General features: G+C 52.2%; 1 protein-coding gene across 8 annotated transcripts in view; it reads right to left on the bottom strand.

The window, feature by feature from the left end:
- The window catches only part of PDE4A (phosphodiesterase 4A), a 49,763-nt gene that overhangs the window by 4,146 nt on the left and 21,280 nt on the right, over positions 1 to 24,337 (bottom strand). For 4 of the 8 annotated variants that reach the window (XM_043911478.1, XM_043911476.1, XM_043911479.1 and 1 more), the window contains 14 exons: positions 15,534 to 15,725; positions 14,660 to 14,692; positions 14,445 to 14,481; positions 14,251 to 14,321; positions 13,429 to 13,478; positions 13,157 to 13,269; positions 6,895 to 6,988; positions 5,153 to 5,376; positions 3,015 to 3,113; positions 2,738 to 2,902; positions 2,404 to 2,503; positions 2,098 to 2,252; positions 1,640 to 1,762; positions 594 to 776 (listed from right to left, as the gene is read on the bottom strand). In XM_043911478.1, the coding sequence (XP_043767413.1) occupies positions 594 to 776; positions 1,640 to 1,762; positions 2,098 to 2,252; positions 2,404 to 2,503; positions 2,738 to 2,902; positions 3,015 to 3,113; positions 5,153 to 5,376; positions 6,895 to 6,988; positions 13,157 to 13,269; positions 13,429 to 13,478; positions 14,251 to 14,321; positions 14,445 to 14,481; positions 14,660 to 14,692; positions 15,534 to 15,725 (1,639 nt within the window). The remainder of the gene's footprint in view (positions 1 to 593; positions 777 to 1,639; positions 1,763 to 2,097; positions 2,253 to 2,403; positions 2,504 to 2,737; positions 2,903 to 3,014; positions 3,114 to 5,152; positions 5,377 to 6,894; positions 6,989 to 13,156; positions 13,270 to 13,428; positions 13,479 to 14,250; positions 14,322 to 14,444; positions 14,482 to 14,659; positions 14,693 to 15,533; positions 15,726 to 24,337) is intronic. The other 4 variants (XM_043911481.1, XM_043911477.1, XM_043911484.1 and 1 more) reach the window with 1 other exon arrangement.

Raw genomic sequence — 24,337 nt, 5'->3', positions numbered from 1 at the left:
GGAGCAAATAACCTGGTGCACCATAGCTTCTGAATCCATGGCTCTAGGGCCCATGAGCGGCAACTACTGAGCCTGTGTGCTGCAATTACTGAAGCCCACACGCCTAGAACCTGTGCTCCGCAACATTTGAGAAGCCCAGACACCTCAATGAAGAGTAGCCTCTGCTCATTGCAACTAAAGAAAGTCCGCAAGCAGCAACGAAGACCCGTGCGACAAGGAAAAAAAAAAAATCCATCAAAACTCAGGCCCAAAATGAGTGGCCAGATCATAGGGGAACCAAGAGGCTGAATAGACACGAGGTCTGTAACTAATGGTCAGATGAATATTATTACTGATGTTATGGCAGTCACAACAAATGAGTTAGAACTGTCTGGGTGCAAATCTACAAATTAAGGAGTTGGAGGTTCAGTTCAGTTGTTCTGTGGAGCAGAAAATGTTACCTATTTCTCATCATGATAGAGAAGGAAAAAAAAAAAAAAAACCTCGACACTGTGGATGGGCAGCTTAGGGCCTCCTGGGGGCCTTGGAGCTCCAGGCCAGGATGTGAGGTAGGGGGGCTTTCCCTGCTCCCTCCCAGCACCCCAAGACTCTACCTGAGACTTCTCCACTGAGGCTGTGTGCTTGTCGCACATGGGACTGATCTCCATGCCTCGCTCACGTTCGCGGTCGCCCTGCTGGAAGAACTCGGCCATGATGCGGTCGGTCCACTGGCGGTAAAGCTCCAGCGGCTTGGTGGGGTTGCTCAGGTCTGCGCAGTGCACCATGTTCCGTAGAACCTGCGTGGGGTGGGGGGACCTTTAGAGGCCATGGTCCCGACCCAGTTTCAGGCCCCAGGCTTTCTTACTTTCCCTTTGGAAAGAGAGTAGGGGGTGGGGGGGTGGGTAAGGGGAGAGATGGATGGAGGAAGAGGAGGTGAGGGAAAAGGGAGATGAGTAGAGGAGAGAAGGGGAGAGACGAGAGGTGAGAGGTGGCTGATGAGCAAAGGGCAGTGGAGGGAAGGGAAAAGAGGCAGTGGGGGAGACAGAGGTGTGTGAGGAATGGAGACAGGGCTTGATGAAGAAAGGGAAAAGCGGGGCTTCCCTGGTGGCTCAGTGGTCAAGACTTCACCTGTCAGTGCACAAGACAGAGGTCTGATCCCTGGTCCGGGGAGACCCCACAAGCTGAAGGGCAACTGGGCCTGCGTGTCACAACTATTAAGCCTGTGCTCTAGAGTTCGGGAGCCTCAACTACTGAGCCCACAGGCCGCAGGAACTACTGAAGCCCGCGCACCCTAGAGCCTGTACCCTGCAACAAGAGAAGCCACCACAATGAGGAGTCTGTGCACTGCAACTAGAGAGTAGTTCCCGCTTGCCCCAACTAGAGAAAAACCTGTACAGCAATGAAGACCCAGCATGGCCATAAACAAATAAATACATAAAAATTTAAAAAAAAAACACATTATGTTAAAAAAAAGAAAGGGAAGAGGGAATTGGGTGAGATGGGGGAGATGGGAGTTGGAAAGAGTTAGATGGCAGAGGAGAGAAAAGACAAGGAAGATGGGCAACCTGGGAGCTGAGGGCAGAGTGAGGGACAGCAACCCAGACCTAAGGGAGGACAGGAGGGAAAGAGTCCTTATATGGTGTTTGTGTGGGGGGGGCACCTGGATGCGGTCGGAATAGTTATCCAGCAAGAGAACCCCCGAGCTGGTCACTTTCTTAGTCTCCACCATGGTCTTCAGGTCAGCCAGGAGGGTCATGTGCTTGGACATATCCGTGGCCAGCACCTGTAGGCAAGGAGTTGTCCTGGGGGCCCTCGAAGCCTGGCCACCCTCTGTACTCACCCAACCCAAGGTTTTCACAGAGCACAATCAGCCCGTGGAATTCCCTGGCAGACCAGCTTCCACTGAAGGGGGCACAGGTTTGATTCCCGGTCAAGGAACTAAGATCCCACCTTATGCAGGGGGTGGGGGAAAAAAAATCCAGCCCCCACAACCCCCTCCCAAAGGACGGCTCTCCTAACTCGGGGCCTGTCTATCCCAGACTCAGACCAGACCCTCCCCAAATTCCCCTCGGCCCAAAGGTGACCTTTCGCACTGTCCCCGCCCCTCGCCCCGCCCACCATGTCGATGACCATCTTGCGCAGGCTCTGCCGCTGGCGCTTGCCGAGGTTCTGGAAGATGTCACAGTTGTCTTCCTGCAGCAGCTTGAAGCCCACGGCCAGGTGGTGATTCTCCAGCACCGACTCGTCGTTGTACATGAGCGCCAGTTCCGAATCTGGGGCCCAGGTCAGGTTGGGGCAGTCAGAGGAAGAGACGACCCACCCAGGACGTCCCCCGCGGGGGAGGGACCATCGTAGGCCCCGCCCCCAACCCAGCGGGCCCCACCTCCAGCCCAGCAGGCCCCGCCCTCACAGAGGGCCACTCACTGGTGTTGATGAGGAACTGATTGGAGACTCCAGGGTGGTCCACGTCGTGGATGGCGGCCGCGAAGAGGGCAGCGAGAATCTCCAGGTCCGTGAACACGGCCTGGGGGCGGAGCAAGGGGGTCAGAGAAAGGCAGGGGTTAGAAAGATGGGCAGTCAGAGAGACAGGGTAAAAGAGAAATGGGAGAGTCAAGAAAGATGGGGGTCAGGAGAGAGAGGCACAGGATCAAAGAGAGATGAAGGTCAGGGACCCAGGGTCAGAGAGAGAAACAGGAGATTCAAGATGGGCAGTGGGGGAGGGGAGGCTGGAGAGACGGGGTGCCCAGGTGGTGCTCACATCCAACGCCGGTGTGGCCAGCAGCACATGGGTGGACTGCAGCACGTCGGCTGCATGCAGGCTGTTGTGGTAAGCCACATCCGGGTGGTAGTGGTCCTCTAGGGTCAGCATGTATGTCACCATAGTGTCCACCGGGATGCGGAACTTCTTCAGGAGGTCCCGCTCCTGCGGGCAGATGTCAGGGGACGGTGACCCTCCCTGGCCCTCAGCTCCTCACCCCTCCTCCTCCCTCACAGCTGGCCCCGCTCAGCCCGCCCTACCAGGAATCTCACCCTACCTGGAATATCGTGTACATGATGCAGCTGAGGGAACGGCCCCCAGCGTAATCTGACACGCGAAAGATGTTCAGGCCCCACTTGTTCAGGTTTTCCAGTTCCTGGTGGAGACGGAGGCCACAGGTCAGGAGTCCCTGAGGCCAGGACCCTCTAGACTCTTTTCTAGGAGTTCAGAGGTGTTAGGTGCTCTGTCGTGGCCAACTCTTTGCGACCCCATGGACTGTATGTAGCCAGCCAGGCTCCTCTATCCATGGAATTCTCCAGGCAAGCATACTGGAGTGGGTAGCCCTTCCCTCCTCCAGGGATCTTTCCTACCCAGGGATTGAACCCGGTTTCCTGTGTTGTAGGCAGATGCTTTACCGTCTGAGCCAGGTGTTCAGAACCCTGGTCTGAATAGTGGGACCATTATCACTCAACCAGTGGGTAGGTGTGCTCAGCAGTATAGAATTTACCACTCAGGTCCTACTGGGCCAGAAAATAACAAAGCAACCCAGTGTCTACTGAGTGCCTATGAGCTACCCAGCATTGCACGAAGCGCTTGATTTCACATGGCAGGTGAAGGAACCCAAACTCCAAGCAGTGACAAGACTTACCCAAGACCTTACATCTCACAAGCGGCAAGGCTGGGATGTGAACCCAGTGTGACTGACCCAAAAGCACGGTTCAGCCTCAGTTAAACTGCTCTTGGGCACCGGGAGGAAAGGAACATGGGCTAGTTTTTCATGTCTTCCCAGAATTCAGAACAGTGCCAGGGACTTCCCTGGTGGTCCAGTGGATTCTGCACTTCCACTGCAGGATGCGTGGGTTCGATCCTTGGTCAGGGAACTAAGATCCCTCAGGCCCTACTGCATGGCCCCCCAAAAAAGTGCCAGTACACAGTAAGTGCTTAATAAACACTGGGTAACTGCATATAGCACTGGCCAGTGCTGGCACACAGAGGGTTACAAGAAAAGCCAGCTGAGGGAGCCGCTGAGCTTGTGTCAAGTCCATTGTACAAGTCAGTGTGGGAGTCCTTTGGCCTAAGACTTCACAGAAGAGCCAGGAGGCAAATCCGGGTTTGGTCTGTAGTGGATGCTGTTGGATTCTATACAGATTCCTTCCACTGGTAAGCGTGTCCACCCCCCAGCTGCTGTAGCTGTCACACATTCTCACAGCTGTCCCTTCTCAACAACCTGCTCTGGGGGGAACACGAAGATCCCACATGCTGTGTGGTGTGGCCCCCCCCCCAAAAAAAAAACCCCTCCACAAAACTGCTCTTTCTGCACTACAGCTATGTAGAAGGGGTGAGGGCATTCACCCTGGGGACAGCCTCCAGTCTATGACAAAAGGCCAGTGCAGCCAGCACAAGACTTTCCTGGTGGTACAGTGGATAAGAGTCTGCTGCCAATCCTGGTTCGATCCCTGGTCTGGGAAGATCCCATCTGCCACAGAGCAACTAAGCCTGTGAGCCACAGCTGTGGAGGTGGTGCTCTGGAGTCCGAGAGCTGCAACCACTGAACCCATGTGCCACAACTGCTGAGCCCCCGTGTCACAACTACTGAAGCCCGTGTGCCTAGAGCCTGTGCTCTTCAACAAGAGAAGCCACTGCCATGAGAAGCCCACGCCCCGCAACAAAGAGTAGCCCCCACTCACTGCAACTAGAGAAAGCCAGTGCACAGCAATGAAGACTCAGTGCAGCCAAAAATTAACTAATTAATTAAAAAAAAAATAGGCCAGCAGGCTTGCCTCAAGGTGGTTCAACTCAGTGGTGCTGTTCATACTCCAGAGCCTCGTTGATTCCAGCTGAGACCACCCACCTCTTTGCTCATTAGCTCCTTCCTATATTGCTTCCTGGACTTCCCAGATAGCACTAGTGGTAAAGAGCCCGCTTATCAATGCAGGAGATTCGGATTTGATCCCTGGGTGAGGAAGATCCCCTGGAGGAGGGCATGGCAACCCACTCCAGTATTCTTGCCTGGAGAACCCCATGGACAGGCACACAGCGCATACTGCTTCCTTCACTTCTCTCCTGAAAGTCTCAAAAGGCAGGTATACCGGAATCCTCATCTCAGTCTGACCCAAAGCCCAGTCCTTCCCTGCCCCCGCCCCCAGAACCCCGCCCCGCCCTCCCCAGCCACGCCCCCGCTGAGGCCCCACCCACTTGGGCCAGGAGCTCCTCTTGCTCAGTCTTCACCCCAAAGCGGGGGATGCTGGAATCACTGAGGCTGCTGCTGTGCATCAGCTTCTTCACCCCAGTGATCTGAGACATGGGCTGGAGCTGTGGCCCAGGGGCCGGGGGCTGCTGGCAAGGTCTCTGCCGTGGCGCTTGCTGTTTTTCCCGATCTTTGATCGTGGGTGATGGGATCTCCACTTCATTCCGCTTGTCTGCGGAAGATAGCGGAGAGGCAAGCATGATTACCCCACAGAAGCTCCCTCATTTGGCTCTCAGACCGTGCTGCCTTACCCCTCAAGCCCTGAAAATTCTCACCCAGGAGGGCAGACCTAGTCCTGGTGTCATGCTGTTGGTTGCTTATAGACTGGAAACCAGAGCGGAGGTAGGAATTCTTCTGGGAGGTGGTGGGCTGGAGTGGGGACCCCAGGGCCAGACGAGAGCTGTGGGGTAGTCCCAGTCCAAGCACCAAGTTAGGTGAGGGGGTGGCATGGGAAGTCAGGAGGCAGGGTGGGGGTGCTAGAGAGGGCCTCTGCCTGCCTCGGATAGGCAAGGACCCTTCTCGGGCTGGGAAGAGAGCCCCATGGTGACCCAGAGGGCTGGTGGGGGTGGACAGCGCTGGGAGGTGGGAAGGAAGGGTGGTGTCTGGCTCCATGAGCCCACCCCTACCCTCTGGACATCAGCCTGCCTGGGGGCCAGCCCCAGAAGTCTCTTTTCCTGAGCTCTTTAGGCCTTCCAGAGTCCAGCCAGGGCCACCCATTGTGACCTGGGTCCCACCAGTCAATGACAGGGCCCAAGAGGGCTTATTTGCATGCTGTGCTCCTATTGGCTGGGTCTTTGGCATTCAGGCACTTCATACCCTCACTGGCAGGAATGTTTGAAACTCTGAAACCTTCTTTCCAGCTTGGTTGGGGGGGGGGGGGGGCGGGTTGCCTGAATTTGGGGAACTTTGGTGATCAATTCTGAAGGTGAAGTTACCCTGACTTTGTCAGGGATAGTCTCAGTAAAGGCTCTTGGCTTCAGGATGAGGGGGAGGCGGACCTTGGAGGTCCTTGTAGGCTGAAGTGTTCCAGTGAATCTTGGGTATTCTACCTTTAAGTTTCTGAGTTAAGGAATTCTCCAGAGTTTGGGGAATCACTGTATAGGTTTAAGCTAAGCAAGAGAATCCTATTGAATTTAGATATCTAAAGTTTGGGGGTCTACTGAATTTGTGGGGATTGTACCAAGTTTGAGCATTCTATTGAATTGGGAAGATTTCAGCTTGGAGGTTTTTAAAAACTTTGGGGGTCTTTATTGGCTTTTAAGGGCAGGAATTCCCTTAAATTTGAGAATCCCACTGAGTCCAGGCATCTCTTTTGAGTTTGAGGGGTCTTGTGAGTTTAGGGCAAGGAAATTCAAGGTTGGAGATTCTACTGAATTTTGGGAGACTTTGAGTTCTATTTGAGTTTGGGGGTTTCTTGGGGTCCTTGAGTTTGATAGTTCCAATGGGGTCCCACTGAGTTTGGAGGGACTTTTCAGCTTTCAATGTAGGGGTTCTACAGGAGTTGGGGTCTCATTAAATTGGAGGGTATTGGAGTGTAGGAACTTTTGAGTGTGGTGATTTTGACCTTTGGGGAGGTGAGTCAGGGTCCCTTGGACAAAAGTGTGCAACAAGACCCAGGGTCTGGGGTGCCCCCCAACAGTCCAGTTATGCATCCCCCCCACACACACACACAATGCTGCCCTTCACTCACCCAGGAATGTGGTGGAGATGTACTCAGAGACCTGGTTTCCTGACCTGCTCATCTCTGACAGGTGTGTGAGTTCACGGTTTAGCATCCTCTTGAACTAAGGTGAAGGAGGCAAGAAGGAAGGCATGATAGGGTCACGGCAGGGGTTTGGGGGGATAAGGTCAAGCCTTCCCAAGAAACCCCTTAAGAACCCATAAGCCCCTCTCACTTCTCTGCTCAGCCAACACAGCCCTCAGCAGGCTGTGAGGGGGAGGGGTCAGTCCTTCCTCTCCTCCCAACTCTCGATGGAGGTCCCCAGGCTTGGGGAGTGTAGACCTCCCTCTCTGAGGAAGGGGGTTTCCTCTCACCATACTCCCTCTTTCTGCCCCCAAGGAGGAGCCAGAGGGGCACCTGTGGAAGGGAGGGGCTCCTGCTTAACAGGGAGCCAATGGGGTGTCAGGAGAATCCCGTCACCATGGTGATGGGAGTCTCCTTAGCAACTCCCCCTCCAACCAGCTGCTGAGCTGGGGAAAAGGGGGCAGGCCGTGGGCCCCTTAACCCCTGCCTTCCCAGAGCTACCCCTGGCCCAGGTCTTCCCAGACAGGGACCCCATATCCCAGGGTCCTGCCCCCCACCCCCCACCCCCACCAGCCCTCAGCCTAGTTTGGAAGGAAGGAATGCAGTCCTGAAATTCTGGGTGAAGATGTTTGGCTGGGGCAGGGAGAAGGGTGAGCAGAGGAAACCCTAGTTCAGTCACCAGGGGAGGGGGTGGTTCCCATCATAGACCCCTCTCCCCCAACCTCAGAGGGGTGGACAGATGCACAGACGGACAGGGGACGCCTAGAACCAGGCCTGGGGGCTCCTCTGGGTCTCCCTATCTCTCTTCACACAAGTGGCCGCTGTGACATTGTGCATGAGGAGAAAGGGCATCGGCTCCCCACCCCCAAGCTCCACCAAAGCGCCCCCTGAGCTGGAGCCGACTGTCCAGAGAGGCAGGAGGGACTCTTGGCAGGAAGGGTGAGCCCGTCCGGCCCACATCGGGAGGGGCACTCACTCCTCCCAGGGCTGCCAGAGGCCCCGGGCACCTATAGAGAGACACACATCCACACACAAGATGGACCCACAAAGTCACACAACCGCACACAGAGTCACAGACCTCCCACTTACACAGTGCTACACAGCCCCCAAACACACACATCAAGGAGCACACACAATAAAGCAGTCACTGAACCCGGGGTCACATGCCCCAGAAAAATCATGCAGCTCTGGGCTCATAAACATGGCCCAAAACACACCACCACAATCAGAACCGTGTGATCTCAGCCAGGGCCATCCCCCGGTCCATGACCCAGGCACATAAGCCCACGGGCCTCAGGCGGCCCCCTACCACTCCAGACACACACACACATGCACGCTGACGGTCACACCCAGAGAGAGACCCACACCCCCAGCCACCCACCTTCCACGCCCAGCCCCGGGCCACACACAGAGACACAGTCACCAGGCTTCATCTCCAGGCCACACACGTGCACAGATGCACACACAAGCCCAGACCGGGGGCTGGAGGGTGCGAGGTGGGAGGGCCAGAGCTGGGTCTCTTGCCCATCCTCCACCCTGAGTTCCCCTACCTGGTCCCACCAGCCCACCAGCCACGGCTTGGAGCAGGTCTCGCAGAAGAAATCCACCAAGGGCATCGTGGAGTCTTGGCCCCGCTCAGGGCTGCCGCACACAGAGGCTGGGCTTGGGGAGTCCCGGGGTTAGCAGCTATTGTGGCAGGGGGGCGGGGTGCTGGGCAGTGGAAGGGGGAGCCGCGGAGGGGCCCGGGCCGGCCCAGCAGGGCTGGGGGGCTCCCTTCCCCTCCGCGCTCCCGGCAGCAGCCCTGGTTACATGGTCCGCCTGCCGTGGGCTCCGCTGGGCCCCCCTGCGGCAGCAGCAGTGGCTGGAGGTGGCCGGGGACCCCTGCCCATGGGGGCAAGGTGCAGGGCGAGGGTCCCGGGAGGAGGCTTCGGAGGCTCTGGGCTCCGTGTGTTCGCCCGTATGTGTGCGTGTGCGTGCTCACTGCAGCACTGGCAGGCTGCATGCGATGTCAGGTGGTGCTGGGGGTGGGGGGGGCGTTAAAGGGGCACCGGAGCCCATGGGCCTCAGGCAGGACCCAGGTGAGGTTGCCAGGGACAGGCGGGGGGGCACACGCACCCGGCAGAGGGCATGCCCCCTCCCCTGTGGACACACCCAGCGACAGACACACACCCCCACATGCTCCACACACCGACACACAATCAGACACAAATTCCACCCCACACCACTACAGCCAGACACTTGGCACACCTGACCACACTCTGACCCCCAAATGCTTTCAGTCCTACGCTAACCACACAAACACACACACACAGTCACAACTCTGTTGTTCAACACATTTCTAGGTATAAAATTGGGCACACAGAGGTACAAATGCCTCCAGATACCCCTTCCCAGGATACAGATTCACAACCAGAAGTGCAGGCGCACACTAAGGGATAAACACCCAGATACTGGACACACTTGCAGACACACTCAACACACCCACAGACACACTTGTAAACAAACATGAATACCCGCATGGCCTCAGACACAAATGTGGCCTGACTAATCTATAAGGGAATACGCACACTCACACCCACGGCTCCACACGCACACACCCCATCGCAGAAATACACCCGCAGACCTTCATTCAGACACACAGTCACATTCTCAGATGCTCCACACATACCCTCAGGGACACAACTGCCCTCAGACTCACATGTTCCCAGACAAACCTCCACCCACGGGTGTGCGCACCCCCCAACACAGACGCCCCCACCTGCACATTCATTTCCTGACAGGCATCCTCCCCCCAAGCTGTACCACTCCAGGCGGCATCATTCACATTGCCTGCTTTCTGAATGGCGCCCCCTGGAGTTGTGCAGTGCACAGTCAGCACAACTGTACATCGATGCCTTGCACCCACTCCTGTGGCCTTGCAAGCACACACACACACACACACAGAGTCACAGACACATGGAGATACACACTCAGATTCACATCTGGACTAACTCACACCTCTAGAGATACACATCCCCCCGGCACAGCCCTCCACACTGACAGCCCCGCATTGTCAGCTGTGCATACTCTTACGTCCTCCATAGATACACTTGTGCATGCCACTCCTGACCGATCTTATTGGGATACCCCCCACTCCCCTCCCCTCCTCCCTGCCCAGCACTGCAATCGGGTAGCCAACAGACAGTCATATAGCCACAGATACACACTCATAGACCATACAAACATACAACCTGCTCCCCCCAGGAGAGAAGGTCGCCTAGGGACACACACACACACACATACACACACACCCCCACACACACACACACCATACACACACCCAGGTCTGTAGGAGATACAAAGTCAGATAACACACACCACTCACACACACACCCAGGTCTACAGGAGATACCAAGTCAGATAACACACACACACACAGAGACACACCACTCACACACACCCCCCCCCACACACACCACACACACCCCAGGTCTACAGGAGATACAAAGTCAGATAACACACACCACTCACACACACACACACATCCCAGGTCTACAGGAGATACCAAGTCAGATCACACACACACACACACACACACACACACCCAGGTCTACAGGAGATACCAAGTCAGATCACACACACACACACACCCAGGTCTACAGGAGATACCAAGTCAGATCACACACACACACACACCCAGGTCTACAGGAGATACCAAGTCAGATAACACACACACACACATCTCAGGTCTACAGGAGATACCAAGTCAGATAACACACACACACACACACACACACACACACACACCCAGGTCTACAGGAGATACCAAGTCAGATCACACACACACACACACCCAGGTCTACAGGAGATACCAAGTCAGATCACACACACACACACACCCAGGTCTACAGGAGATACCAAGTCAGATAACACACACACACACATCCCAGGTCTACAGGAGATACCAAGTCAGATCACACACACACACACACCCAGGTCTACAGGAGATACCAAGTCAGATAACACACACCACTCACACACACACACACATCCCAGGTCTACAGGAGATACCAAGTCAGATAACACACACACACACACACATCCCAGGTCTACAGGAGATACCAAGTCAGATAACACACACACACACACACACACACACACACACACCCCCAGGTCTACAGGAGATACCAAGTCAGATCACACACACACACACACCCAGGTCTACAGGAGATACCAAGTCAGATCACACACACACACATCCCAGGTCTACAGGAGATACCAAGTCAGATAACACACACACACACATCCCAGGTCTACAGGAGATACCAAGTCAGATAACACACACACACACACCCAGGTCTACAGGAGATACCAAGTCAGATCACACACACCACTCACACACACACACACATCCCAGGTCTACAGGAGATACCAAGTCAGATAACACACACACACACACACACATCCCAGGTCTACAGGAGATACCAAGTCAGATAACACACTCACACACACACACACACACAGACATACCACTCACACACACACACACACACACTCAGGTCTACAGGAGATACAAAGTCAGATAACACACACACACACAGAGACACACCACTCACACACACACACACCCCCCACACACACCACACACACCCCAGGTCTACAGGAGATACAAAGTCAGATAACACACACCACTCACACACACACACACATCCCAGGTCTACAGGAGATACCAAGTCAGATCACACACACACACACACACACACACACACACACACCCAGGTCTACAGGAGATACCAAGTCAGATCACACACACACACACACCCAGGTCTACAGGAGATACCAAGTCAGATCACACACACACACACACCCAGGTCTACAGGAGATACCAAGTCAGATAACACACACACACACATCCCAGGTCTACAGGAGATACCAAGTCAGATAACACACACACACACACACACCCAGGTCTACAGGAGATACCAAGTCAGATCACACACACACACACACCCAGGTCTACAGGAGATACCAAGTCAGATCACACACACACACATCCCAGGTCTACAGGAGATACCAAGTCAGATAACAGACACACACACATCCCAGGTCTACAGGAGATACCAAGTCAGATAACACACACACACACACCCAGGTCTACAGGAGATACCAAGTCAGATAACACACACCACTCACACACACACACACATCCCAGGTCTACAGGAGATACAAAGTCAGATAACACACACACACACACACACATCCCAGGTCTACAGGAGATACCAAGTCAGATAACACACTCACACACACACACACACACACACAGACATACCACTCACACACACACACACACACACTCAGGTCTACAGGAGATACAAAGTCAGATAACACACACACACACAGAGACACACCACTCACACACACACACACCCCCCACACACACCACACACACCCCAGGTCTACAGGAGATACAAAGTCAGATAACACACACCACTCACACATACACACACATCCCAGGTCTACAGGAGATACCAAGTCAGATCACACACACACACACACACACACACACACACACACACACCCAGGTCTACAGGAGATACCAAGTCAGATCACACACACACACACACCCAGGTCTACAGGAGATACCAAGTCAGATCACACACACACACACACCCAGGTCTACAGGAGATACCAAGTCAGATAACAGACACACACACATCCCAGGTCTACAGGAGATACCAAGTCAGATCACACACACACACACACCCAGGTCTACAGGAGATACCAAGTCAGATCACACACACCACTCACACACACACACACATCCCAGGTCTACAGGAGATACCAAGTCAGATAACACACACACACACACACATCCCAGGTCTACAGGAGATACCAAGTCAGATAACACACTCACACACACACACACACACAGACATACCACTCACACACACACACACACACACTCAGGTCTACAGGAGATACAAAGTCAGATAACATACACACACACACACACACACACACACCCCAGGTCTACAGGAGATACAAAGTCAGATAACACACACACACACACCCCCCCCCCAGGTCTACAGGAGATACAAAGTCAGGTAGCTGACACCCAGGGTCTGACCCCACCCCACAGGCTCTAATCCCAGGTCGACCACGCCCACTGGCCACGCCCATAGCTAGCCCCGCCCCCAACCGATGGCTCCACCCCGCTGCTCCTACTCACCTTGTGGGAAGCCATCTCGCTGACGGAGCGGTAGGTCTGCATGGTTTCCAGCTGCTCCAGACACCAGTCCAGCTCCTCCAGTGTCTCCCGGGCCAACTGCTGACACGTCTCCTCTGGGGAAGGGGCAGCCGGGGCGGTGACTGCGAGGGTTCGCACGGAGACCCCCAGAGGTGATGGGGGCCCGTCAGGTGAGTAGGGTGCCGGGAAAGTGGGTGAGGGAGCCCGCACTGGGGCACCACGAGGGGCCTTTCTCGCGCCCCGGGCTTAGTTACCTGATAGCGTGGCCTTGCAGACGGGGGCTGGGCCGCCCAGTGGGGACCGCCTGCAAAAAATCGGGCCCCAACCTCAGCCTGGCCCTCCCTGCGTCTCTGCCTCCCTCTCTCCATGAAGAGTACTGACTTTCCTCTTTATGAGCCCTCTCTGTGTGTCCCGGGCATGCTGCATTTACTCTGCCCACTGCCTCTCACAGAGCCCCACAAAAACCCATTTTACAGATGAGAAAACTGAGGTTCACAAAGGTGGAGCCAGCTTCCTTAAGACTATCTGGCTGGTTAGGTCAGACCCCGTGTCTCCTGCTTCCCTGACCATCCCTTCCCTGAGTTCCTTGAACTCCAGGATAACTCTGCCCCGCCACTGGGCTCCCAGAGGAACCAGCGGCTCTCAGCCTCACCCCTGCCTCCAAATAAGAACTACTTCTATTCAGTGAGCACTTACTATGTGCTGGGCAATATTCTAGCACTTTCTATACATCACCTTCTCAACTTCTTACAGTGGTTATCCAGTTGACAGAGGCAACACAGGAGGCTAACTGCCTGGCAAGCTGGCATCACGGCCAGGAGTGGCCCAGAGGCTGGGGTGGCTGACCACTCATGACCTCAGCCTTGAGTGTCCATACCCCTCCATCTTTGTTTATATAAGTTTCCCCGACTTAAGAATTTGAATCACAATGGTTTACTGGCTCAGTGGCAGCTGTTGCCTAAACAGAGTCTCAGAGAGGTCAAGTGCCTGCCTGAGGTCACACAGCAGCTGTGAGAGTTGGACCCAGGTGTGTTGAGCCTCATGATCACAGACCCTGGGGCCCAGCCTCCACTTACTTGTTGCTGGGAATGGGCACATTGGTCAGGAGGGAGAAGTTGCTGCGAACGCTCCGGAGACTGGCCAGCACCTGGGTGGGGGAGCCAGGGTGAGGAGAGGGGTCCACCCAGAGTGGGGAGCTGGGGCTGGGCCCCTGTCCCCACGTGTGGGGGAGAGTCAGAGCCCCGTCCCTTCTTAGGGGAGGGGGTCTTACCTGGGCAAACGGCGTGACGATGAGGTCCTCTGCGTGCCTGCAAGGACAGGGGCAGGTCAGGGGTCCTCACAGTGGGGGCCCCAAGGGTCTGGGGTGGATTGGGGCTGGGGCTACCAGAAAAGCAAGTCCCTAGGGTGTCACTCTGAGGGGGGCTGAGCCCCCGGAGGCTGGTGGACAGGAAGGAGCTCTGTGGGGTAGGGGAGGGGTGCTTATATCTTACAAGGATGGTCACGCTGCAGGGGCTGGTTCTGAAGGAAACAGTCAGGGAGAAGGGTTCAGGTGGGGCAAGGAGGGAGGGGCGCGCAGAGACAAAAGGAGGGCAGTGAACACACCTCAGAGGCTGAGCTTAGAGAAACCAGTAGTGGGGAGGGGCGGAGGACAGGAGCTGGGGGGAAGGGGTGACAGGGATGCTTCACTGGATAGGGACAGGGCTGGAGGGTTCAGTGAGAAGGAAGAGGGCTGAGGAGATGGGGTGCTCACACCTCCCTCTATGCTGTTGTTGTTTCGTTGCTTCAGTTGTGTCCGACTCTTTGCGACCCCATGGACTGTAGCCCACTGGGCTCCTCTGTCCATGGGATTTCCCAGGCAAGAATACTGGAGTGGGTTGCCATTTCCTTCTCCACATACCTCTACAGGTGGTCATGATAAGGGGGGCTGGTTTAGGGAAGCCTAGACATGGGGAGGAAGAAGAGGGTCAGCCGAGGTGGACCCTCTGGAAGTGGTGGCCAGCAGGGGCTCAAGTGGGGTTCCCTTCTTGCTGGAGAGATGGGATAAGGTGGGGCCAGGCCCCTGAAACCAAGGGGTAGGAGTGGGCATGGGCAGGTTGGGTGGGTGGGCACTGTAGGGACATGGGTGGCGCTGGGCCTGGGCTCAGAGTGGCCGGGTGGCGGGGCAGAGACGGGGTGGGCACTCATACCTCACTGGGTGGGTATGCTATAAAGGGGTTGAGTCCTCGATAGGGAATAAGGGTGCTGTTTAGTTTTTGCTGAGGACCATGGGGTGGGGTGGGGGTTGGACAGCCCCTGCCCCCCCTTGCTGGGGCCAGGAGGCCTGGAAGAGACAGCCAGGCGGGGGGTGGCGGGTGCTCACGCCTCGCTGGTGACCGACGAGTTCCGGGACATGGTCTTGGGTGACATGTCATAGTCGCTGTCCGAGCGGTAGAGGAAGGACTCCCGGCGCTGGCTGGTGGCCGCCCCGGCATGCAGCACAAGGCCCGGGCTCGCCTGCGAGTCCAGCGGGCTGCGGCCTGGCGACGGTGTCGGTCCATTCTCCGCCTCCAAGCTGCAAGGGGTGGGCGGGAAGAGGGGTCAGGGGGCTGAGGTGACATTGAGTGGGGGAGGTCAGGAGGAATGAGCGGACCCAGGAAATTCCTGACAAGAGAGACAGACACCTCAGAAAAGATGGGAGACAGGAAATGAGAGAGACCACCTTTGTACGCCTGGTCCTGCTGCCAGAGCTAAGGGACACAGCCGTGACCAAGACAGACTGTGATCTGTGCCCTTCACAGACAAGACACCGGGAGGGCTGGTCCAGAAGCAGGCTAACTGAGCTGCACTGCACACCCCCAGAAGTTGTGGGGTCCTCCTTGCTCTGTTCTTTCCTTTGAACCTCAAAGCAATCAAATCTACTCAAGGATAATCTGTCTGCTTCATACCCCTTCCGTGGCCAGCCTACCCATCATCACTTGCCTGGGCCAGGATGTTTGTCTTTGCTTTGGCCCCTAGCTTCTGTCTATATCCCTGTCTGCTTCCCTCAGCAGCCAGAGGGAGCCTGTGAATACCTGAGTTGGGTCACACCCCTCCTCTGTTTAGAACCTTCTATGGCTCCTAGTTCACGCAGAGCCAAAGCCAAAGTCCTCGCTGTGGCCCACAAGGCCCTACCCCCATGCCCACTCTGCCCTTCACGGACTCTGCTGCAGCCATAATTGCTATCTGGCTGTTCCCTAAATATTCCAGAAACATTCCTGCCTCAGGGCCTTTGCACAGGCTGTCTCCCTGGCCCAGATCTCCAGTGGCTCCCCCTTCACCTCCTTCAGGCCTCCTCTCAAATGTCGCCTCTTCAGGAAGGCCTCCCCCAACCAACCCATCTGAAATGTCATCCCCTGCCCTTATATTTCATATTTCCCTTCCTTAAAATAAATACTACTTACCCGACACATTCTATGTTTTACTTCTCCGCTGTTTGCCTTCCTTCTAGAACTCTGCAGAGCAAGTATTTTTGCCTGCTTTGTTCACTGCTGAATCTCTGGCTAAGAACATGGCCTGGACGCCCAATAAATGTTTACTATATGAATCAATCTATGAATGAATGAATGAATGAATATACGGGCTGGATGGTGCCATCCAGGGAATTAAAACTAGGTGGGTGGCTGAAAAGGTGATTTTTAGCTGCTGTGGTGGAGGCAGGTCTCTCTGAGGAGGTGGTATCTGAGCAGGGCCTGAAGGATGAGAAGGAGCAAGCCATGGGTCAGGAGGTGGGAGAAAGCACTCCAGGGTGAGGGAACAGTAAGTAAAAAGGCCCTGTGGCAGAATCTGGTTTTTGTTGGAGGACCAGCAAGGAAATTGGTGTCACTGGGGTGGAGATACAGATAGATAATAGAGACACAACTACACAGAGGATACAGCAGGACTCCATTCTGCTGGCACTGGCCAAGACAGAGCCTCTGGATGAGGCAGGGAAAAGCTGGCCATGCCACTTCCCAAGTGTACAACTTGGGGGAAAGACCGAATTTCAGTTTCCTCTTCTGCAGTATGGGGGCAACCACCGCCTGCCTCAGGTCATCCAGGTAACCGGAGTTAACACAGGTAACATGCTCAGGATGGTGCCTAGCATGGAGCTCAAGAAACACTGGCAGCTGTAAATCTATCAGCCCCCCAACTGTAAATCTGTCAGTATCCCTGGGGAGGGAACTCAGCTAGGCAATTGATATGAAGGTCTGAGGGTGAGCGTGGGGAGCTGTGTGCCTGTGACACGCTGTGTGACCTCAACAAGGTCACTGCCCTCTCTGGTCTGTGACTCCGTTAAAATGAGGGTGTTAGACTGGTCAGCAGATTTCAGGCTGTGCTCTGGTGAGTACAGAGGGTAGGGAGAGAGGAAATAGAATCCTCCCTGCACTTTCTGGTCCTACTATTGAATGTCGGTCTAAGATTTTATTTGAATGTTCCCTCTGCTAAGAAATAAATCTGAGGGAATTCTCTTGCGGTCCAGTGGTAAGGACCCTGCATTTCCACTGCAGGGGGCCCAGGTTCCATCCCTGGTCAGGGAACTAAGATCCCACATGCCATGTAGCCTGGTCAAAAAAAAAAAAAATCTGAAATCTCCTAGACCAGGAAGGACAGCAATACCAGCTTCTATAAATGGACTCTTTTTCTTGGGCCAGCCTTGGGATGGGGGTGTGGAGGGTACTTCACTGCCTCCATTTTACACATGAAGAAACTAAGGTTCAGAGGGGATGATTGCTTTCAGGTCACACAGTAAGGTCATAGTGCAGTCAGAATTCCACCCCAAGTCTCAGATCAAAATGTTTTAACTGCTGCCCTCTGTTGACGACCCCCATCAGAGCACATTTCTCTCATTAGAGCAAATTTTTCCAGGGGCCAGGCAGCCGACACAAAAAGCAGAGTGGGGCTGGGGGCCCTGGGTTCCAATTTTAGGAAAGAAACCAGAAATTTTTAATAGTTGAAAACTCAAACGTCTTTTGAAAACAAACTTCAGAAAACATTTTAAAAACACTGAACACAGCTCTGCAAAAGACACTGTCAAGAGAATAAAAAGACAAGCCACAGACTGGGAGAAAATTTCTGACAAAAGACTGGTATCCAGAATACATAACGAACTCTGAAGATTTGATAATAAGAAGACAGACAACTTGGACTTCCCCGGTGGTGCAGTGGTTAAGACTCTGTCTGCCAATGCAGGGAACACAGGTTCGAACCCTGATCCGGGAAGATGCCACAAACCGCAGAGCAACTAAGCCCACGCGCTACAGCTACCAAGCCCAGGTGCCTAGAGCCCGTCCGTGCTCCACAAGAGAAGCCACTGCAATGAGAAGCCCGCGCACTGCAACTAGAAAGAGCCCTTGTGTGGCAATGAAAACTCAGTGGAGCCAAAAATAGATAAATGAAAATTTAAAAAAAAGAAGACAACTCAATGAAAAAATGAGCAAAGTATGGACAGTTCACCAAAGAAGATACACAGATGGCGCATCAGCATAGGAAACATCATCCCTCCTTAGGGAAATGCAAATTAAAACCATGAACTATCCCTTCACACCCACTGGGATGCTAAGCAAACAAAAACTGACAAGGATACCAAGTGCCGATGACAAGGATTCAGAGAAACTGGAACTCCCATTCACTGCTGATGGGAATGCCAAGTGGTACAGCCACTCTGGAAGACAGTTGGTTAGTTTCTTATGAAATTGAGCATACCCTAATTGTACAATCTGACAACTGCACTCCTATATATTTACCCAAGATAAATGAAAACATGTCTGCTCAAAAACTTGCTGACTAGGGACTTCCCCGGTGGTCCAGCAGCTAGGACTCCACGTTCCCAAGGCAGGGGGCCCCGGTTCGATCCCTGGTCAGGGAACTAGATCCCACATGCTGCAACTAAGAGTTCGCATGCCATAACTTAAGATCCTGGATGCCACAACTAAGACCTGACCAGCACAGCCAAAATGAATATATATGTGTGTGTGTGTGTGTGTGTGTGTGTGTGTATATATGTATATAGGCCTGCTGACTAGTGTTTATAGCAGTTCTCTTCATAATCACCAAAAACTAGAAACAACCAAACCAAACATACATCAACAGACGAATGGATAAATGGTAACAGATCCATGCCATGGAATGTGTTTATGCTTAGTCGTTCAGTTGTGTCCAACTCTTGCGACCCCATAGACTGTAACCTGCTAGGCTCCTCTGTCCATGGGATTCTCCAGGCGAGAATACTGGAGTGGGTTGCCATTTCCTTCTCCAGGGGACCTTCCTGACCTAGGAATTGACCCCAGGTCTTATGCGTTGCAGGCAGACTCTTTACTGATTGAGCTACAGGGGTATTCAGCAATTTAAAAAAACACAAAAATAAACTACAGACCTTCTTTGACTTTTCTAAATGAGGTGTTTTATTAGTGGCTTGGACTAAGATGGTTGTGGTGAGTTACTGAGAAATGGTTGTATTTGGAACATATATTTAAAATAAAACCTAAGGGATTTATTTATGAATTATTTGTATAGGATGAAGGAGAGGAGTCAGTGATTTCCTTGACTTACGATAAAGTCCTGATAAACCCATCGTAAATTGAAAATATCCAGATAGCTGAGGGCTTCCCTGATTGTCCAGTGGTTGAGAATCTGCCTTGCAATGCAGGGGATCCCTGGTCTGGGAAGATCTCACATGCCACAGGACAACTGCACCCAACCACCACAACTACTGAGCCTGTATTCTTGAGCCCACAAGACTCAACTGTTGAGCTTCTGTGATGTGATTGCTGAAGCCCATGCGCCCTAGAGCATGTGCTCTGCAACGAGAAGCCACAAGGAGAAGCCCCATGCACTGCAGTTAGAGAGTAGTCGCTGATTGCTGCAACAGGAGAAAGCCCTTGAGCAGCGACGAAGACCCAGTGCAGCCAAAAATAAATACATAAATATGAAAAGGATAGAGAGCCTAGAAATAAACCCTCACATCAGTTCAGTTCAGTTGCTCAGTCATGTCCAACTCTTTGCGACCCCATGAATCGCAGCACGCCAGGCCTCCCTGTCCATCACCAACTCCCGGAATTTACTCAAACTCATGCCCATCGAGTCGGTGATGCCATCCAACCATCTCATCCTCTGTCGTCCCCTTCTCCTCCTGCCCCCAATCCCTCCCAGCGTCAGGGTCTTTTCCAATGAGTCAGCTCTTCACATGAGGTGGCCAAAGTATTGGAGTTTCAGCTTCAGCATCAGGCCTTCCAATGAACACCCAGGACTGATCTCCTTTAGGATGGACTGGTTGGATCTCCTTGCAGTCCAGGGGACTCTCAAGAGTCTTCTCCAACACCACAGTTCAAAAGCATCAATTCTTCGGTGCTCAGCCTTCTTTATAGTCCAACTCTCACATCCATACATGACCACTGGAAAAACCATAGCCTTGACCAGCCAGACCTTTGTTGGCAAAGTAATGTCTCTGCTTTTCAATGTGCTGTCTAGGTTGGTCATAACTTCCTTCCAAAGAGTAGGCATCTTTTAATTTCATGGCTGCAATCACCATCTGCAGTGATTTGGAAGCCCAGAAAAATAAAGTCAGCCACTGTTTCCACTGTTTCCCCATCTATTTGCCATGAAGTGATGGGACCAGATGCCATGATCTTAGTTTCCTGAATGTTGAACTTTAAGCCAATTTTTTCACTCTCCTCTTTCACTTTCACCAAGAGGCTCTTTAGTTCTCCTTCACTTTCTGCCATAAGGGTGGTGTCATCTGCATGTCTGAGGTTATTGATATTTCTCCCAGCAATCTTGATTCCAGCCTGTGCTTCTTCCAGCCCAGCGTTTCTCATGATGTACTCTGCATATAAGTTAAATAAGCAGGGTGACAACATACAGCCTTGACGTATTCCTTTTCCTATTTGGAACCAGTCTGTTGTTCCATGTCCATTTCTAACTGTTGCTTCCTGACCTGCATACAGGTTTCTCAAGAGGCAGGTCAGGTGGTCTGGTATTCCCATCTCTTTCAGAATTTTCCACAGTTTATTGTGATCCACACAGCTGAAGGCTTTGGCATAGTCAATAAAGCAGAAATAGATGTTTTTCTGGAACTCTTGCTTTTTCGATGATCCATCGGATGTTGGCAATTTGATCTCTGGTTCGTCTGCCTTTTCTAAAACCAGCTTGAACATCTGGAAGTTCACAGTTCACGTACTGCTGAAGCCTGGCTTGGAGAATTTTAAGCATTACTTTACTAGTGTGTGAGATGAGTACAATTGTGTGGTAGTTTGAGCATTCTTTGGCATTGCCATTCTTAGGGATTGGAATGAAAACTGACCTTTTCCAGTCCTGTGGCCACTGCTGAGTTTTCCAAATTTGCTGGGATATTGAGTGCAGCACTTTAACAGCATCATCTTTCAGGATTTGAAATAGCTCAACTGGAATTCTATCATCTCCACTAGCTTTGTTTGTAGCGATGCTTTCTAAGGCCCACCTGACTTCACATTCCAGGATATCTGGCTCTAGGTGAGTGATCACACCACTGTGATTATCTGGGCCGTGAAGATCTTTTTTGTACAGTTCTTCTGTGTATTCTTGCCACCTCTTCTTAATATCTTCTGCTTCTGTTAGGTCCATACCATTTCTGTCCTTTATCGAACCCATCTCTGCATGAAATATTCCCTTGGTATCTCTAATTTTCTTGAAGAGATCTCTAGTCTTTCCCATTCTGTTGTTTTCCTCTATTTCTTTGCATTGATCCCTGAGGAAGGCTTTCTTTTCTCTCCTGGCTATTCTTTGGAACGCTGCATTCAAATGGGAATATCTTTCCTTTTCTCCTTTGCTTTTCACTTCTCTTCTTTTCACAGCTATTTGTAAGGCCTTCTCAGACAACCATTTTGCCGTTTTGCATTTCTCTTCCATGGGGGATGGTCTTGATCCCTGTCTCCTGTACAATGTCACGAACCTCCATCCATAGTTCATCAGGCTCTCTGTCTATCAGATCTAGTCCCTTAAATCTATTTCTCACTTCTACTGTATAGTCATAAGGGATTTGATTTAGGTCATACCTGAATGGTCTAGTGGTTTTCCCTGCTTTCTTCAGTTTAAGTCTGAATTTGGCAATAAGGAGTTCATGATTTGAGCCACAGTCAGCTCCCGGTCTTGTTTTTGCTGACTGTATAGAGCTTCTCCATCTTTGGCTGCAAAGAATATAATCAATCTGATTTCAGTGTCGACCATCTGGTGATGTCCATGTGTAGTCTTCTCTTGTGTTGTTGGAAGAGGGTGTTTGTTATGACCAGTGCGTTCGGCAGAATTCTATTAGCCTTTGCCCTGCTTCATTCCGTACTCCAAGGCCAAATTTGCCTGTTACTCCAGGTGTTTCTTGACTTCCTACTTTTACATTCCAGTCCCCCATAATGAGAAGGACATCTTTTTTGGGTGTTAGTTCTAAAAGGTCTTGTAGGTCTTCATAGAACCGTTCAACTTCAGCTTCTTCAGCATTACTGGTTGGGGCATAGGCTTGGATTACCGTGATATTGCATGGTTTGCCTTGGAAACGAACAGAGATCATTCTGTTGTTTTTGAGATTGCACCCAAGTACTGCATTTTGGACTCTTTTGTTGACCATGATGGCTACTCCATTTCTTCTAAGGGATTCCTGCCCACAGTAGTAGATATAATGGTCATCCGAGTTAAATTCACCCATTCCAGTCCATTTTAGTTCGCTGATTCCTAGAATGTCGACATTCACTCTTGCCATCTCCTGTTTGACCACTTCCAATTTGCCTTGATTCATGGACCTAACATTCCAGGTTCCTATGCAATATTGCTGTTTACAGCATCGGACCTTGCTTCTATCACCAATCACATCCACAACTGGGTATTGTTTTTGCTTTGGCTCCATCCCTTCATTCTTTCTGGAGTTATTTCTCCACTGATCTCCATTAGCACATTGGGCATCTACCAACCTGGGGAGTTCCTCTTTCAGTATCCTATCAATTTGCCTTTTCCTACTGTTTGTTGGAGCAGCTGTGAAGAGATACCCCACGTCCAAGGTAAGAGAAACCCAAGTAAGATGGTAGGTGTTGCAAGAGGGCATCAGAGGGCAGACACACTAAAACCATAATTACAGAAAACTAGCCAATCTGATCACAGGACCACAGCCTTGTCTAACTCAATGAAACTAAGCCATGCCGTGTGGGGCCACCCAAGACGGTCGGGTCATGGTGGAGAGGTCTGACAGAATGCGATCCACTGGAAAAGGGAATGGCAAACCACTTCAGAATTTTTGCCTTGAGAACCCCATGAACAGTAGGGAAAAAACCCTCACATATATGTGGTCAAATGATTGTCAACAAGGAAGCCAGGACCATTCAATGGAGAAAGGACAATCTTTTTAAAAGATGGTGCTGGGAAAACTAGTTTACCCACTTACAGAAGAATGAAGTGGGATTCTTACTTTATACCATATACAGAAATTAACCCCAGTAGATCAAAGATCTAAATATAAGGGCTAAAACCACAAAACTCTTAGAAGCTTCATGACATTGGATTTGACAGTGATTTCTTGGACATGACATCAAAAGCACAGGCAACGAAAGAAAAAGTAAATTAGAGAGTTCATCAAAGTTAAAAACTTTCGTGCATCAAAAGACTATTCAGGGAGTACAAAGGCAATCTATAGGATGGGAGAATATTTTTTTAGTAGTCCTTTTTTTCTTTTTTCGGCTGCACCATGGGGCACATGAGATCTTAGTTCCCTGACCAGGGATTGAACCTGTGCCTCCTGCAGTGGAAACTTGGAGTCCTAACCACTGGACTGCAAGGGAATTTCTGGGAGAACATTTTTGCAAATAACATATTTGATAAGGGATTCATGTCTAGACTGGGCTTCCCCGATGATCCAGACTGTCAAGAATGCAATGCAACTCCTGCAATGCAGAAGACCTGAGTTCGATCCCTGCGTCGGGAAGAACCCCTGGAGAAGGAAATGGCAAGCTACTCCAGTATTCTTGCCTGGAGAATTCTATGGACAGAGGAGCCTGGTGGGCTACAGTCCATAGCATCACAGTTGGACCCGACTGAGCAACTAGGCATACACGCAATGTCCAGGCTATATAAAGGACTCCTAAAACTCAACAACAAAACAAACAACCTAATTAAAAAGTGGGAGGGAGTTCCCTGGTGGTCCAGTGGTTAGGA

The sequence above is a fragment of the Cervus elaphus genome, chromosome 9, assembly GCF_910594005.1.
Source record: "Cervus elaphus chromosome 9, mCerEla1.1, whole genome shotgun sequence".
NCBI classification, from domain to species: Eukaryota; Metazoa; Chordata; class Mammalia; order Artiodactyla; family Cervidae; genus Cervus; species Cervus elaphus.
This window is presented reverse-complemented; position numbering and strand designations above follow the sequence as displayed.